Here is a 13,789-nt window from a genome sequence, read left to right on the forward strand (position 1 = left end):
AGGAAGACTGTTGTCACCCAGCCTGAGGACAGGGAGCTTCTGATACTGTTTGACTTTTAATCCGATCATGCCTCAAACTTGTAAGGCTGTTGCAGGCCCACTTCCTCATTCAGATGGAGGTGGCAGAATTCATGTAGGAGCACAACAGCCTCTTGCCATTTTTCTCATGCTTTCAGAATGGAGTAAAGGGTGGGGTATTTTTTGTTTAAGTGTTTGGGATGCTGCCACATAAATTGCCTGAATCCTTTCATGTGGTGGTAGTTAAATTCTAGCCTGTCAGTAACGCACATGGTTCCATGACACCAGCATGTTCCAGTAGAGCTGTGTCGACATTCAGGAGACCTTGTAGTTTAGCTTACTAAGTTTTTGGTGCTTCAGATCAAAAGGGAAAAAAAAAAAAAAACACCAAAAAAAAAATTAAAATCAGGTTCAGGTTTCTATTTCAGACTGTCCTTGCTCTTCTCTTCTCTGTACAGTGCCAAACTAGGTGTTTGTTAGAGTGGCAGATTAGCAAATGGAACAAGTCTATGCCTCTGATCCATCAATGTAGTGTTTACCTCTTACCAAAGAATATTCTAGATCAAAATTTCTTTAATTAAGTTAATTATTTCTGCCACTGTGTAGGTGTTCCCTGGTTTTCACTCATGCCCCCCTGACTAAGTCTTATTTCAGCCCTATTGGATCTTGTATTTTGATTGCTGTGAACGAATGCGTAACTGGAGTCTTGTGACTCTGCTTTGCTTTTCTCCAGAATGTGAAGATTTTTTTCTTTCATACAGGGAAATTGAATTTCTTCAGGTCACAGATGGGTTTGGCCCTACTGAGATCTGTCCAGCGTCTTAGAGACCCAGTTTGTCTGGTTAGGTAGAGTAGGTTTATTGAATACTGGTCCCTCCTTTCTCCACCTGCAGAGTGGAGAAATGATGTGCTCTGGCAGCACCATTTCACATCCCCTTATCCACTGGGTTACCCTTTGGCTGTCAGTCCGTACATCCACATAGGCCCTTTCCTCAGAGTGTGTGGCCATCACAGCGTAGAACTCTCCAGGACTGGATGTCCTTTCTCATTTCCCCTTTCCAGGACAGGTTGGTTGTGAAAATCAATTAAGAGTTTGTGGATTAAAGTACCAACAAGACTTCCCAGAGTCGGAGCTGTGATTGGGACCCACCACCAGTGATGTCCAGCCCTAAGATGAAACACAGAAGAGGCAGCCAGTGAGTCAGACGAAACGCTGCCCTGCCGCCACATGGCACAGGGTGAGGTGAGCTGGGTCTGCTGGAGCACGAGTGAGCTGTGTGAGCAGAGGTGTCTAGTCCCACTTCACATGCTGGGCCTTACAACTGACTTAGACAAATTCTCTATCCACCAGCATAATTGCTGGAGGGAGGGTCATTTTCCCCATCAACCTGGGAAGGTGGCACTGCACTGTCTGCAGATTTCTACAGAAATAGTCTGTGATCCTGATGACTGTATCTGTCAGACAGACACACACCCACCCCACCCACACACACATCTTTTTCCTCCCCTTTTCCAATAACATCTGCACCTCCTCTACCAAGCTCTCAAAGATATTTTCTGGAAATTTAATGAAAATGGGCAGGCAGGACAGAAGACCCTGCTAATGCCCTCACCATGGGAAAAGCTATAGCATGGCATGGCCTTACTAAATTGGGAAAGGCAGGGTTTCATCTCCAGGTTCAGACATCTAAATTTAGGAGAGCTCTTCAGTACTCCAGCTGTAAGTACCTATTTTCAGGTGAGCTGAATTGCTTTCTGGCTCTCTAGTCACTGCAATGGCCAGCTACATCTCTAGCTAAGAGGTAGCCAATTTGGTGCCCAAATTGAGGTATCTGAATGTCAAGACAAATCCCATGCTGAAGAATTAGTGTACTCCAAGCTATATGGACATAATGCATGGGGCATCTCCATGCACAACTCTTGCTGTCTGAAAACAGAGAACACACTCTGCAACAATAGCTTGACTTGGTCCAAAGAAAACAACTTATGACCATTTTATCTTGTGTTTGTCTGTCTCCTTGTGAGATGAGCAGTGTAAGAGCAAAACTTGTCACTCACGTGAAGACATCCATTCCCCAGCCAGCAATTGCTGTGAAGACCCTGGGAGGCAGGTCTCGGGAGGGGTTTATGGCGTAGCCTGTGTTCATCCCCATCCCCAGGCCAATGCCCAGGACCAGGATACCCGTTAACAGGGCCTGTGTGCCTTTCAGGGCTTCGTTATTTTTCTCGTCATGGATGATCAGAATGCCCAGGATCAGCATCACCGTCGCCGTAAACTGCAGGAGCAGGAAAGGGAGAACAGGTCAGGAGAGTGAATGGGGAAGTCAGAAGGATCCTGCTCAGCAGAGAGGAAGGGATTCTCAGAATGGAAGAGCAGGTGGGGTTCATGGTCTAATCAAGTCAGGGAGGATCACAATGTTATTCCCTCCTCACAGGTGGACTGAAGAAAAGTCTTGACCCACTTCCCAGCACAAATGTCTCCACCTCATCACCAAAAATGCACTAGGACTGATATGAGCTTCTCAGCACTGCCATCTCCCTTCACCTTTCAAGAGGAGGACGTGGGTTACTTTAAGCACATTTTGTCCAGCAAGGGCAGAGCCGTAATGAGCTAATGAGACAAATCTGATCCTCCCTAGACGGAGTGATGTCTTATATAGCCTATTGCATTAGCCCTTTCGGGACTCAAAGCAGATACAGATGTTCATCTGGGAAACTGAATCTCCCGTCTGTGACAATTTATAGCTGACATTTGTAGATCTGCAGTGCCCAGGAAGTCTCAAACTGTGGTTTGAATAGAGATGATGACTCCTGCTTCTTTCTACTTCAGAAAATACAGCTGGAGAGCCTTGAACTGCTTGCAGAGATGCCAGCAAAAGCAGAAACCTACAGTTTTTGGCAGCAGACTGTCACTGTCATTTGCTTTCTTGTGCAGCAAGGACACAGGACATCCAGCTTGTGCAGCTCCACAGGAGGCCAAGTGATCAGCTTCCCACCTGTAGGCTCTCCAGCTCTCACCACCCTCCTCATCACACAAGTTTTGTCAGCTCAGATATAGGCTTCCTCAGATTTGAATTGGAAGTGAATCTTCCTTCTCCAGTGTCCCAGTGCTCTACAGCCCTTGAAGCGTCTCCTTCCTATTTCAGCGTAGTGCCGAGTCCCCTGTAGCAGACCTGCACTAGTGCCCGTTTCCACCCACCTTCTCCTAGTACACCACAGCAGTCCCCACTGACCTCTGAGAAGAAGGCCCCCACCAAGGATATGTAGGGAGCAGGGTAAGTGGAGAAGATGGACGCCGTGGCAGTTGGTCCCGTCACTGTAAAGTTCCCCTTGGTGTAGTCGTACAAAGCATCTAGGAGGAGCAGGAATTATGGGAGTTAGCACAGAGTTTGTCCCACCGTACACATACACAAGTCCATCCATTGCAGCCAGCAGGGACACCAGGGGGAAGAGAGGCAATGGGAGAGATGATGGAGGTGACACACCCCTCACAGGGCATAATCTCGCCAATATCTGTTGCCAGCAGACTTTGGTCTGCAGTTGCTTCCTTATGCCTACCAGCTCCCTATCTGTGCTCCAGAAGCCTGGGGCAGACTGAACACTCTGGATGCACTGGAGGCCTCCATACCTCAGACGTTCAGATTCTGAGACATGCTAGAGCCAATGGGTAGTGAGTTCTCTGCTCACAACTCAAAACCACAGGTGGAAAAACTGCAGTCCTGTTTTCCACAGACCAGCAGAGTCTCTCAGAGCTCCAGCTGTCTCTAATACATGGTAGTCCATCTAACTCAAGCCCTTGCAGGTGCTGGAAACAAAATGCTGATAAAATGCAGCTACTGGCCTTAAGTTGAGGTTTTGGCAGTGGGAATACCCTGGGCAAAAGAAAATGTGTTCTCCAGGAACTGCACATCCTTCCCAGAGATATCTGTCCTTGAGCTATGAAGGTCTGTCCCACAAGCCAGGAGCTCGCCCTCCTCACCCAGACATCATGCTGGGTACTGTAAAAGGAAGTATTTTTGACCAACTGTGAGTTAAGACCAACTGCGAGTATTTTTGACCAACTGCACGTTATAGAACACTGGAACAGGTTGCCCAGAAAGGTGGTGGAGGCCCCATCTCTGGAAACGTTCAAGGCCAGGCTGGATGAGGCTCTGAGCAACCTGACCTCGTCAGGGATGTCCCTGCTCCTTGGAGGGGGGTTGGACTAGATGACCTTTGAAGGTCCCTTCCAACCCTAACCATTCTATGATTCTATGATTCTAAGATTGAAATGGTGCCCACAGCAACCCCTGTGATAGGTTAAAGACACAATCATACCATAGTAGATGCCAAAGACAGTGGCTGCTGCCGTAAAGGAGCCCAGGAACTGGCCGATCAGATAAGCTGGCAGCTTTCTCCAGGGGAGGTTTCCTAAAATGCAGTGTGTGAGGGTGATGGCAGCATTCAGATGAGCTCCTGCAAGATCACAGCAAAAGAAAGTGGCCTCAGCTCTGATGCAGCTGTTTCAGAGCATGCCCCACAGTAACCACCCAGACCTTGTTCCAGAGCACCAAGACTCTCCCAGGGCAGGGTCTCCCTCCTGCACAGACATGAAACTGACTCTTTTTCCCTGGGCAGCTGAATGATGCAGGGCAGAGAGCTCCTAGCTTTAGTCTTCTGAGAATTCTGTAGACCATGAATTGCCTCCGGAGAGTGGGTCACCTGTCAGACACCTTTTTTGACACAGCAAGAGTTTTGTTCTGTATGGGCTTCTCCGTGTTCATCTTAAAGGGAGCCCAGAATTTAGAGTCATCACCCGTCTTTTATATGGCTACAGGTAGATGAGGCAAATCTTATCCCAAACAACCACAAGATGTTCTGAAAACATCTGGTAGAAAAGGAGGGCCTGATCCTGGCAGAGCTGAGCACCCCAGCTGATGGGAGCTGTGGGTCCTTAGCACATCTGGCAGGCAAGGCACAGGACACTGGGGAAACAAACTGCAAAATCAGTAATATGTAATCTCAGACTGCATTTCCTTACATTTTTTAGTACGTGGCTTTCGTACAGTGCAAGACGAGGTTTCCCTTTTTTGAGGGGACACTTTCTATGGAGGAGGTTGCTATCACAAAGGTGCTTTTGGAGAAAGACTAAGCGGATCCAGGTTTCCCAAAGGAAATATTTCCACCTACTGCCTAGTAGGTGTAAATTTTGGGGGTCAATAAGTGTTCCAACTTTAGTGGCCATCTCCTACTCCAGACTCAGAAGGGGGTACGATGCAGAGACACTTCTCATTGGCGTGCAGAGTGGAGTGAAAGTGCATATACCACCTGCTATAGTCCCACATAACCATAACTGAAATGGAGGAGATCTCTTCTTCTTTGATCCTCTGATCCTTTGCAGGTATGACCAGTCATTTCAGAGATCACAAGAAGCATCTTGTGACACAAATGAAGCCAAATTACAGTGCCAGGAAGCCCTGAAGCTGGATCTGGGAGCAAACTTGCTAGCTGAGCTGAGACTGCTTCTCCCATCTCCCAGCCCTCAGCAGATCAGCTCTATCTCAAATGTCACCTGGGACTGCAGGAACCTACTTGCCTCAGCCCATTTTCCTCAGGCTGTCTCCACCAGCTCCAAAAGGACAGGGAGACCAAGAGCTGACTGCTCTTGTGAAAACGTTTTCCTTTCCATGCCAGCCCCAGCCTTGGACATCTCTCTGCTCCAACAGTTCAAGAGCAAGGACTTGCTTTAATTTTCTGGTCACTAGAGCCCTTAATCTCTTCCCTTGGTGCAAATGAATGCAGAAATTGCACAAGGCAAAGGTAATGTTCTGTCATGTGAGAGATACCAACCACCCCATGGCCCTGAAACACCACCTCCTGAGTTTGCGTGGGGTGTGTGTGCATGGGTGTGGATGATAAGGAGAAAATTTGCATACCATTCCTTGTTGCAACATCAGCAGTAAGCTCTCCTTGGCAATAAATTATTTACTTCCCCATGGGTCATATTGGCAGCATGTTTTCAGAGCTCCTTGTCTCCTTGGGCCATGATGGCATATTCCCAGCGCCTAACGGGGACACTGCTGAAGCCTGGCTCCACTGACCGCAACAAGAGAGGATGGGTGAGCCTCTGCCGCTCTCTCTGTCCCACTTGCCCCTCTCTCAGCTCAGGACGTGCATTTGGGGTCAGCATACTGTAGGTATGCTATGCCTGCCTTGTCCCCTGCTTCTCCTGACCTTGCCGTGCCATTGCGACTCCTTGGCTTGGCCTCAAACCTGCCTCCCCCCTGCAGACTTGGCTGTGATCACTGGGTCATAAGTCTGACCCTGGTTATGGTCACCAGACCTGCTCAGCTCTTCCTGCCTGGGGACCCTAGGACTACCTTTTTTTCTCATAAGGGCACTATCCTACCTTGCCATGCCATCACCTGCCCCTGTGCAGCCCACTCCTGCTGTCCCCAACACATATGGCCTTTATGGGACATAGAGAGGTCCTATGCTCAAGTGTCTTGCTCACCAGAGATTCCTCCGGCCGCGTGGATGCCCAAGGTAACACCAATGCCAAATCCCAAATTGATGCTCATATACTGCCCAAAGTCTCCTCTTCCTAATACCACTTGTGCCACCGAGGACAGGCCAAAGACCTAGTGCACAGAAAAGGAAAGAGAGAAAGGAGTGTTGAAAGTGTGTTCTTGCTGTGGAGGACTGAGCTTCTTTGCTACTTTTTCCGTAATACTAATAAACTCCCAAAGACAGGAAGACTCTAAGGTGCCCATGGTCAGGAGATGAAGAAAGAATGACTCTCCCCTGCAAAAACTGAAGCAGTACCTGGTTTGTTGCTCACTGGTGCCCATCACACCAAACCATGCACTCTAGTCATGGTTGAGTACAGGGGGACAACCCCAGACACCCTCACTGAGGTCCAGGGCTTGACTGGGATCACTCACACAGCCGTGGTAAGGGTGTCTGCGCCTGAAGCCCGGGGAGCATCACGACAGACAGCCCGGAGATGATGCCCAAGGCAGATGGAAGGAGGGTGGTGAATTCTTGTTGTCTCTCCTCTCCTGGTGTGCAATTTATTGACTAAAAATATAGTTTGGGCAGCACACAGCTATTTGCCAAACTCAGCTCTAATTTTGGTGACTTATTCTGGCAAAAAGCAAGGAAGGAAATTCTGGTTTGACTTTTCCTTTCAAGACATATACTTTCAGTTTGAAAATAGCCAAAGTTTCAATATTTTTTTAGTGACTAAAGGGGAAATGGGAAAAAAAAAATGACAAGGAAAAGTAAACACTCTCCAGCAGGAAAAGACATATCCAAGAATTTGCTCTGGCCTGAAAATGAATTCATTCTTTCACGCTTTTAATGTGGTCAGAGGGTGGAAAAATCAGTTATTTGCACAGCTCTTACACTGAAATCTGGAGAAGGACAAAGCTTCTCTTGAGGTCTCTGCCTCACAAACCACGTAGGGCTTGCAAAGTGTATCCTGCTCCTTGGACTACATCGGTGTTTATCCAGGGTGGCATGTTCCTCCAAGACAAAAAAAGGTCTGTTGTTCTGCAGCATCTAAACTTCTGCTCTGGGCTGTCCTGTTCTGACTTGGATCTTTACTGGCTGCTCTGCCTGGATCCAAATTTTATCTCATGCATAACATCACCGAAATCCCCTGTTCCCCAGAGATACTGTTCTTATCTCTCTCGTGTACACAGACCACACTCTGTGCTCTGCACGGAGCTGCAGCCTCCGTGCTGTGAGCCCTTCTCCCAGCCCGCCTCAGCAAAAGCCCCAGAAAGCAGTGTCTGGGATGTCACTCAGCGTCTGCAAAGCCCTGCCTGTTCATCTCTGACTTTTCCAAAGCCACAACCAAGAGAAGCCAAATGCATAAGGCACAGGTTTTGCAGGACAGCACGCAGGTAGGGGCATGGAACAGGAGACATGACTGTTGCAGCTGAACACTGCTATCCTGAGAAAACCACAGAACAGACCACAGAATCTATTTTCCAGCACAAATCCAAGCTCTCTTCCACTATTATCACACTCCCAAAACCGTTTTTTTTTCCCCTACCTCCCTATTCCTCGTGAGGTTAACTTCCACTGCCTGGTTCTTTCCTTTATGAACGTTGCTTGTCCATTAAAGCCTTGGGCTGAATGCTGTCACCCAAATAACAACCACCCAGGCATTGTGGAGATGCATCCAGCACATTCTCAGCTGCAGCAAAGGCCAGGCAGCTGCTGAAGAGTTGGCTACTGGATGCTGTGTTTGGATGCTTGACGCTGGTTGTCTCCAGCTCTTAATGGGGTACATGTGCAGTGTCCCTCCTTCTACTCTATTTGCTCGCAGGGCTCAGCGAGGAAAAAGCCAATGTGAACTGCAGGCTCCAAAATCTGCCTTGGACTGTCAGATTACTGAGTGCAGAGAAAAGTCTCCTGATGCTGCTTCCCAGAAACAGCCCTGGCGGGACAACCCTGACCTTGTTCTTTTTCACCTGGGAACTTCCACTGCGAAAAAAGAAACGGGATGGAAAAGGAAAACGTTTTTCTCAGCTCCTGCTGAGGAGTCACACATCTGTATTCTGGCTTCCAATGAGTGCAAAACTACCTGTGTAGTAGGACTGAACCTCAACGAGCTGGATGTGCGATGTGATAAAAAGCAAGCATCCTTTGCACGTGCAGTGGTTGCCCTTGAAAATAAGTACCTTTATCTGTACAGACAGCTGTGTCTAAAGGTCCCCATGCTTACACAAATCTTATCTTCCTCCTGTGCAGATCTCCAAGTACAAGTTACTTGGGTTATCCTCAACTCTACCATGCCAGCTTCTGTCCAGCCCAAAGTGTCTCAGCCCAGGCCAAGCCTAGGAGTAGTAAGTTGGCGTAGGCAGCTGCTGGACCTTTTTGGAGGGAGGACCTCATTTTGCTGTGTTGGTCCAACACACAAAGGCTCTGGTCCCAGTGGGCACCTCACCCCCACCAGGGATCAAGTCTGACTACAAAGCCTTCCTCATCCTCTCTCTAAACACCTCCAAAGTAGCCCAAGCACTCAAAATCTCTTCACTTTTTCTGCATGACACAGATCCCTCAGGCAAGGGGGGGGGTGGCACTTTCTGTATCATTTAGATAAGGACAAAACAAAAAGCGAAATCCTGACATGCTTTACACCCAGTAATTACGTTTCCTAATGGTGAGTTGTGGCTCCAGAGAGTTTCACAGGTGTTTATTACCCTGGCAACTCCAAGAGGAAGACGGATGAATACTGTTCTCATTTCACAGAGGCTGTCAGTGGCAGAGGAGTTGGGGTCAGCTCCCCAAACCAGTGCAGGACCCCTTAATCACACCATTGCCTCTGACACATGGGATCTTTCAGGGGGTTTGGCACAAGTGTTGCATTGCACATCTGACTAGACACTGCCCTTTGGTTTCCTTCCCAGACTCTTCCTCATTTTTCTCCTGGAAGAGAATTGAAACAGCGGCTCATCTCCACCTGCTTCACCCTCTCCGAGCATCCACCTCCCACCCTCTGCATTGCTTTTTTTCCGCCAGAAGGTTTTTGACAGATGGTCAACCTGATGGGAATCCACCACCCCACCAGAGCAGAGGGGTGAGCAGTAGCGTCCAGCTGCTGAGCAACCCTGAGGATGTGGTAGAAAACCACTGACTTTACAAGTTGCTGCTGTGAACGCTTACCCTCTCCCCCACCCTGCACACACACAGACACGCATATCTGGGCCCATCTCCTCCTTACCATGAGGATGAACATCCCCAGCGCTTCTGCCAGCAGCTCCCTGACGGTGCTGCTGCGAATCGTGAGTGCCTTCTGAATCTTCTCCAGCATTTCGCTCTCCGGCTCCAGCCTGCCGCTGCGGGAGCTCCTGTTGTGACAGCACACTTCATTGCGCTGAGCTAAGTTACCCTTTGAAACTTGGCACCCTCCCTTCACCCTCAGACACCTTAATGCATTTGGTTAACGATGAACAAGCCAATAAAGTAGCACTTAGCTTTTAAGTCTTCCCACGCACACATGCCATCCTTTTAAAACTACGTGGTACGGATGCAATATTTCTGCTACCAGAGCATTGCAAGCTCTGTGCCTCTGTCCAGGAGCAGCCTATCTCCAGAGCTGTAAATGGCCTCAGTGTGCTCCTAAAGCCTCTGTCTTTCTCCATAACCTTTTACGTAGGCACTGAACAGGAATTTTGGCTATGCTTTGCATTGTAATCACTAGCTGGTAGTTTGGTGCCTTCTTTTTTTTTTTATTGTTAGCAGGTGGGATTAGGACCATTTGTGCTTTGCAGGACTATTTGGATGCCCAGCCCGCAGTGAAGGTGCTCTGTGGGGAGCTGGTGTGCTCTGCTGTCTGCAGCCAGGAAGAGAGCAATGCCCTTGAGCGTTGCTTCAGGTTGAATATTTGCTTTTGCTGTACCCACAATCCCCATCACACTAGCAGAGTGCCCCCCTACCAACACCGCAGTCTGTCCTCTTGTGCGGGGCAAGGAGAGACCTGTCGCAGCAGTGGTCCCCAGAGACCTCCAATCCCATCTGGCTGCCAGAGCAGAGCTCTCACTGTCCTGATTCCTCCTCCCTCTCCTGATTCCCTCTGCTTTTCTCCCTCCTCACCAGATGCTCTTACCTTTCCACTGTGAAAAGGTTTTAATACCTTTGCTTAATCACTGAAAGACCACTGAACACTCCAGACCTTTTTCTGTGAGCCTTGTTTGGTTCTTTGCTGGTTTTCTTCGCCTTCCTCTCAACCTGTTGCAGCTTCTCAGTGTGGCTCTGGAGGGGACACGGCAAACAGATCTGGAGGGTTTACCAGCAGCTTCTTCGGTGGCGATGGAGTACTCTGCTCATGCTGCCCTGCTGTTGCCTTCCTCTCCTCTACAGTGTTGCAAAAGTTCATGAGATTTCTTTTGCCCACAGGACACTGAGCAGCTGCATGGAAGAACCTGGGAAGCCGATTCTTCTCTCTGCACCATAGGTGATTGTCTACATTGTGGCAGGGAAGGATTTTATGAACTGGGGTAAGCCCTCCTCCAGCGACAGATTAGCTATTGACCTCTGTGAACGCCTGGCTAAATATACAGTAATTTACTAATTTGTCTCTGATACTGAGGACTATCTAATCATGACAGAGGATAGTCACACTGCTGGTGAGGGTGTTCCTACAGCGTATTTCTAGGTGGGAAGGGTTTTTTTTCCCTATGAGTCTGGGAGCCATGCTGTGGCGCAGAAAAAGTGGCCGATAAATTTTTCCAGGTCACTTCAATCTCTGTCATGCAAATGTTCATGGGTGGAGCACACAAACACGGGTTCTGGAGCACCAAGTCAGGGTGGTGACAAGAGCCTGGAGTTTCTTCTGCACATGGTAATTTCCAGCTGGCATGTACCTGAGGTCCTGGTGTCAGTGTGTGCTGGAGATCTGAGATGGACAAGGTGTGAGTGGGTCAGTATCCCCCACAACAGGACCTACAACTTTGTTTTCAACTCCTAGATCTCAGGGAGCCTTCCAAGTGGATCCCTCCCCTCTGGGCAAACAAGAAAGCTGCTGTGTCTCTGAAAGGCTATGTCTCCTGCATTCAAGCATTAACTATAGGCTTCTTTATATTCTGATTTGGGCTGAAAAATGGACAGGTATTTTCTGGGAACACCAAGATCCTATGGACTTGCAGTCTTCTCAGGGAAGAAGGGAATCCCAGTTTGCAAAAGAAGTATCTGGTTTGGTGATAATATTTGCAGCACAATCCCCAATATTACCACTAAATTCCCTAAAACTGCAGCACTCTTCTAGGATGGCATCATAGCTTGCTGGATGTGCCTCTCGCCACTGCTCGTCCTTTTACAGCAATCGTTCCACAAGATGGCACTGAGACATTAATTTCTCCCTTAAAAGTGTTTAGAAAGGTTCCTCTGTTGTCTGCTGAAAATGTGAGAACTCTTTAGTTTCAGGGTTTCTCTGGCCATTTTTAGACATGAAAGAAAAGTGATCAAGGAGATTTCAAGGAGTGTAACAAGGAATGATAAAACCAAACACCTTTCTATGGGTCCTGTAGGGCAGAGCACCTCTGTTTCCCTCCAGTGTCTGCACCCAGGATGTGGATCGATCGGCTCCACGTGGAGGTATCTGCTGCCGGGTGAGCTGGACTGCCCTTCCTCCCTGCATCCAGATGTGATGATCTTGAGTGAGCGCAAGCAGCCATGTGAGTCAGCCAAGGGCTGGAGTGTGAAGACCTGTCTGTTGCCCAATGTGACCTGTTCGTACTTGTGTGGTTTCTCTCACCTGCAGGGCTGACGAGGGTGTGTGGGGTCAACAAGTCCGCTACTACCATAGGCACCCACACCACGTCTTCCCTTTCGTCATGAGGCCAATCTCCATTTTAGGGTTGAGTGGTTTTTTGCCCCAACTGCTTCTGGTAGAAGCCTGTTACCAGAACTTGTTGGTCTGGAGATTAGAGACTTTCTTCTAATTTCCAGCCAAATTCTTGAAGCCATTTGTTCATGTGCCAGCATTACTCCATCACAGTAATCAACTCATTTCTTACAGGTGCTATCCCACAAATTTTTCCTATGAAGTTTATTAGAAGAGCATTAGCTGCCCATACTTAGCTCTGCACTGCCTCCTGATGTTTGCCTTGACTTGCTCACATGTTGAACACTCAGCATTGACCTTACAACTATTTTACTCTTTTCCACCACACATTAAGCCACCACCTGCTAAACCAAACCCATTTTCTTCCCTAAAAAAGGTGCACTTTCAGCACTAGGAAGAAAGGCCTCAGTTTCCAGAGGAAAATTCTGGCACAGTCTGGGTCCACTAACTGTGCTGGTATTCATACCTATGGCACTGAAGAGCTGGGGAACAACCACCCTGGCTCCTGCTAGAGCAGCCCTGTGAAGCATGAGCACCCAGGGACTGCAGGGCAGTCGTGCTTCTCCAAGGAATAACTTCTCTCGCTCAGTTTGACAGTGCACGTGTCTCCTCTGCACCCAGGAGCTCATTTACCTTCTAATAGCGCTAATCAACAGCTGGAACGTCGCCACTCCGTTCGCTCCAGCCCTGCTGGTGGAGCATTAACTTCTCCCCAGAGGCTGAGAGGAGCGTGAGCTCACAGCACAGCAGAGGAGCTCCTCACCGTGGATGGGGACAGCTTGCTCTTGCATCAGAACAAATGAACATGGCTCCCCCTTCCCAGGACACCATCCTCCATGGCCTTTCAGCTCACCCTGCACACCATTGCCCCGCCCTGAAGCTGGCCAGAGGTGCATCACTTGCACCTGCTCCTTTCCAGTCAAACCGCGCTAGCTCTTACCGTGGTGGGTGGAAGTGGGAGCTGGAGGGACCAACGTAGAGGGGTGGTAGCACGATGGTGGGATCCTGCGCCAGTCCGTAGCCCTCTGCTTTGCTCCCTGCGGGCATGGTGCCTCCCCACCTCAGACTGCTAAAGCTCGCTCAGCTGGAGGTAATCCCTGAGGCAGTAGTGTCAGCAGGAGGGGAATTAGATGGCTTTTGTTTGTTATTAGGGGGAGAGCAGAGCTGTCCAGGAAGGGGTTGCCTAGGGCGGCGCTGGCCCCATTGTTGGGCAACAAAGCAGAGGGCACCGGGGCTTCCCTGGCCAGAGACCTGCTCATCCCACATTGGGCCACTGTCCTGCCCTGCCCTCCTTCTGGCTTTACAGACAAAATTTGATCATTTTTATGTGCAGCAAAGCATGCTGGTTTTTGAAGCATTTTGCTGGTTTTCATCTGGGCAAAGCCCTGGAAAGTCTCCCCCATGCGAGTATATAGGGCATTAAACAGAGGAAGA

General features: G+C 49.0%; 1 protein-coding gene across 1 annotated transcript; it reads right to left on the reverse strand.

Annotated features, from left to right (window-relative positions):
• Nucleotides 1-966: 966 nt before the first annotated feature.
• On the reverse strand, nt 967-13,377 carry LOC104476371 (aquaporin-7). Its single transcript, XM_010116137.2, has 7 exons — nt 13,296-13,377; nt 9,734-9,860; nt 6,512-6,638; nt 4,336-4,473; nt 3,252-3,370; nt 2,077-2,294; nt 967-1,186 (listed from the first exon to the last, which is right to left on the reverse strand). Exons 2-7 carry the CDS (start codon nt 9,821-9,823, stop codon nt 1,027-1,029), a joined length of 852 nt encoding a protein of 283 aa, XP_010114439.2. The 5' UTR covers nt 9,824-9,860; nt 13,296-13,377; the 3' UTR covers nt 967-1,026.
• Between the last annotated feature and the right edge of the window lie 412 nt (nt 13,378-13,789).

This window comes from Chlamydotis macqueenii, chromosome Z, assembly GCF_036417535.1.
Source record: "Chlamydotis macqueenii isolate bChlMac1 chromosome Z, bChlMac1.mat, whole genome shotgun sequence".
Lineage (NCBI taxonomy): Eukaryota > Metazoa > Chordata > Aves > Otidiformes > Otididae > Chlamydotis > Chlamydotis macqueenii.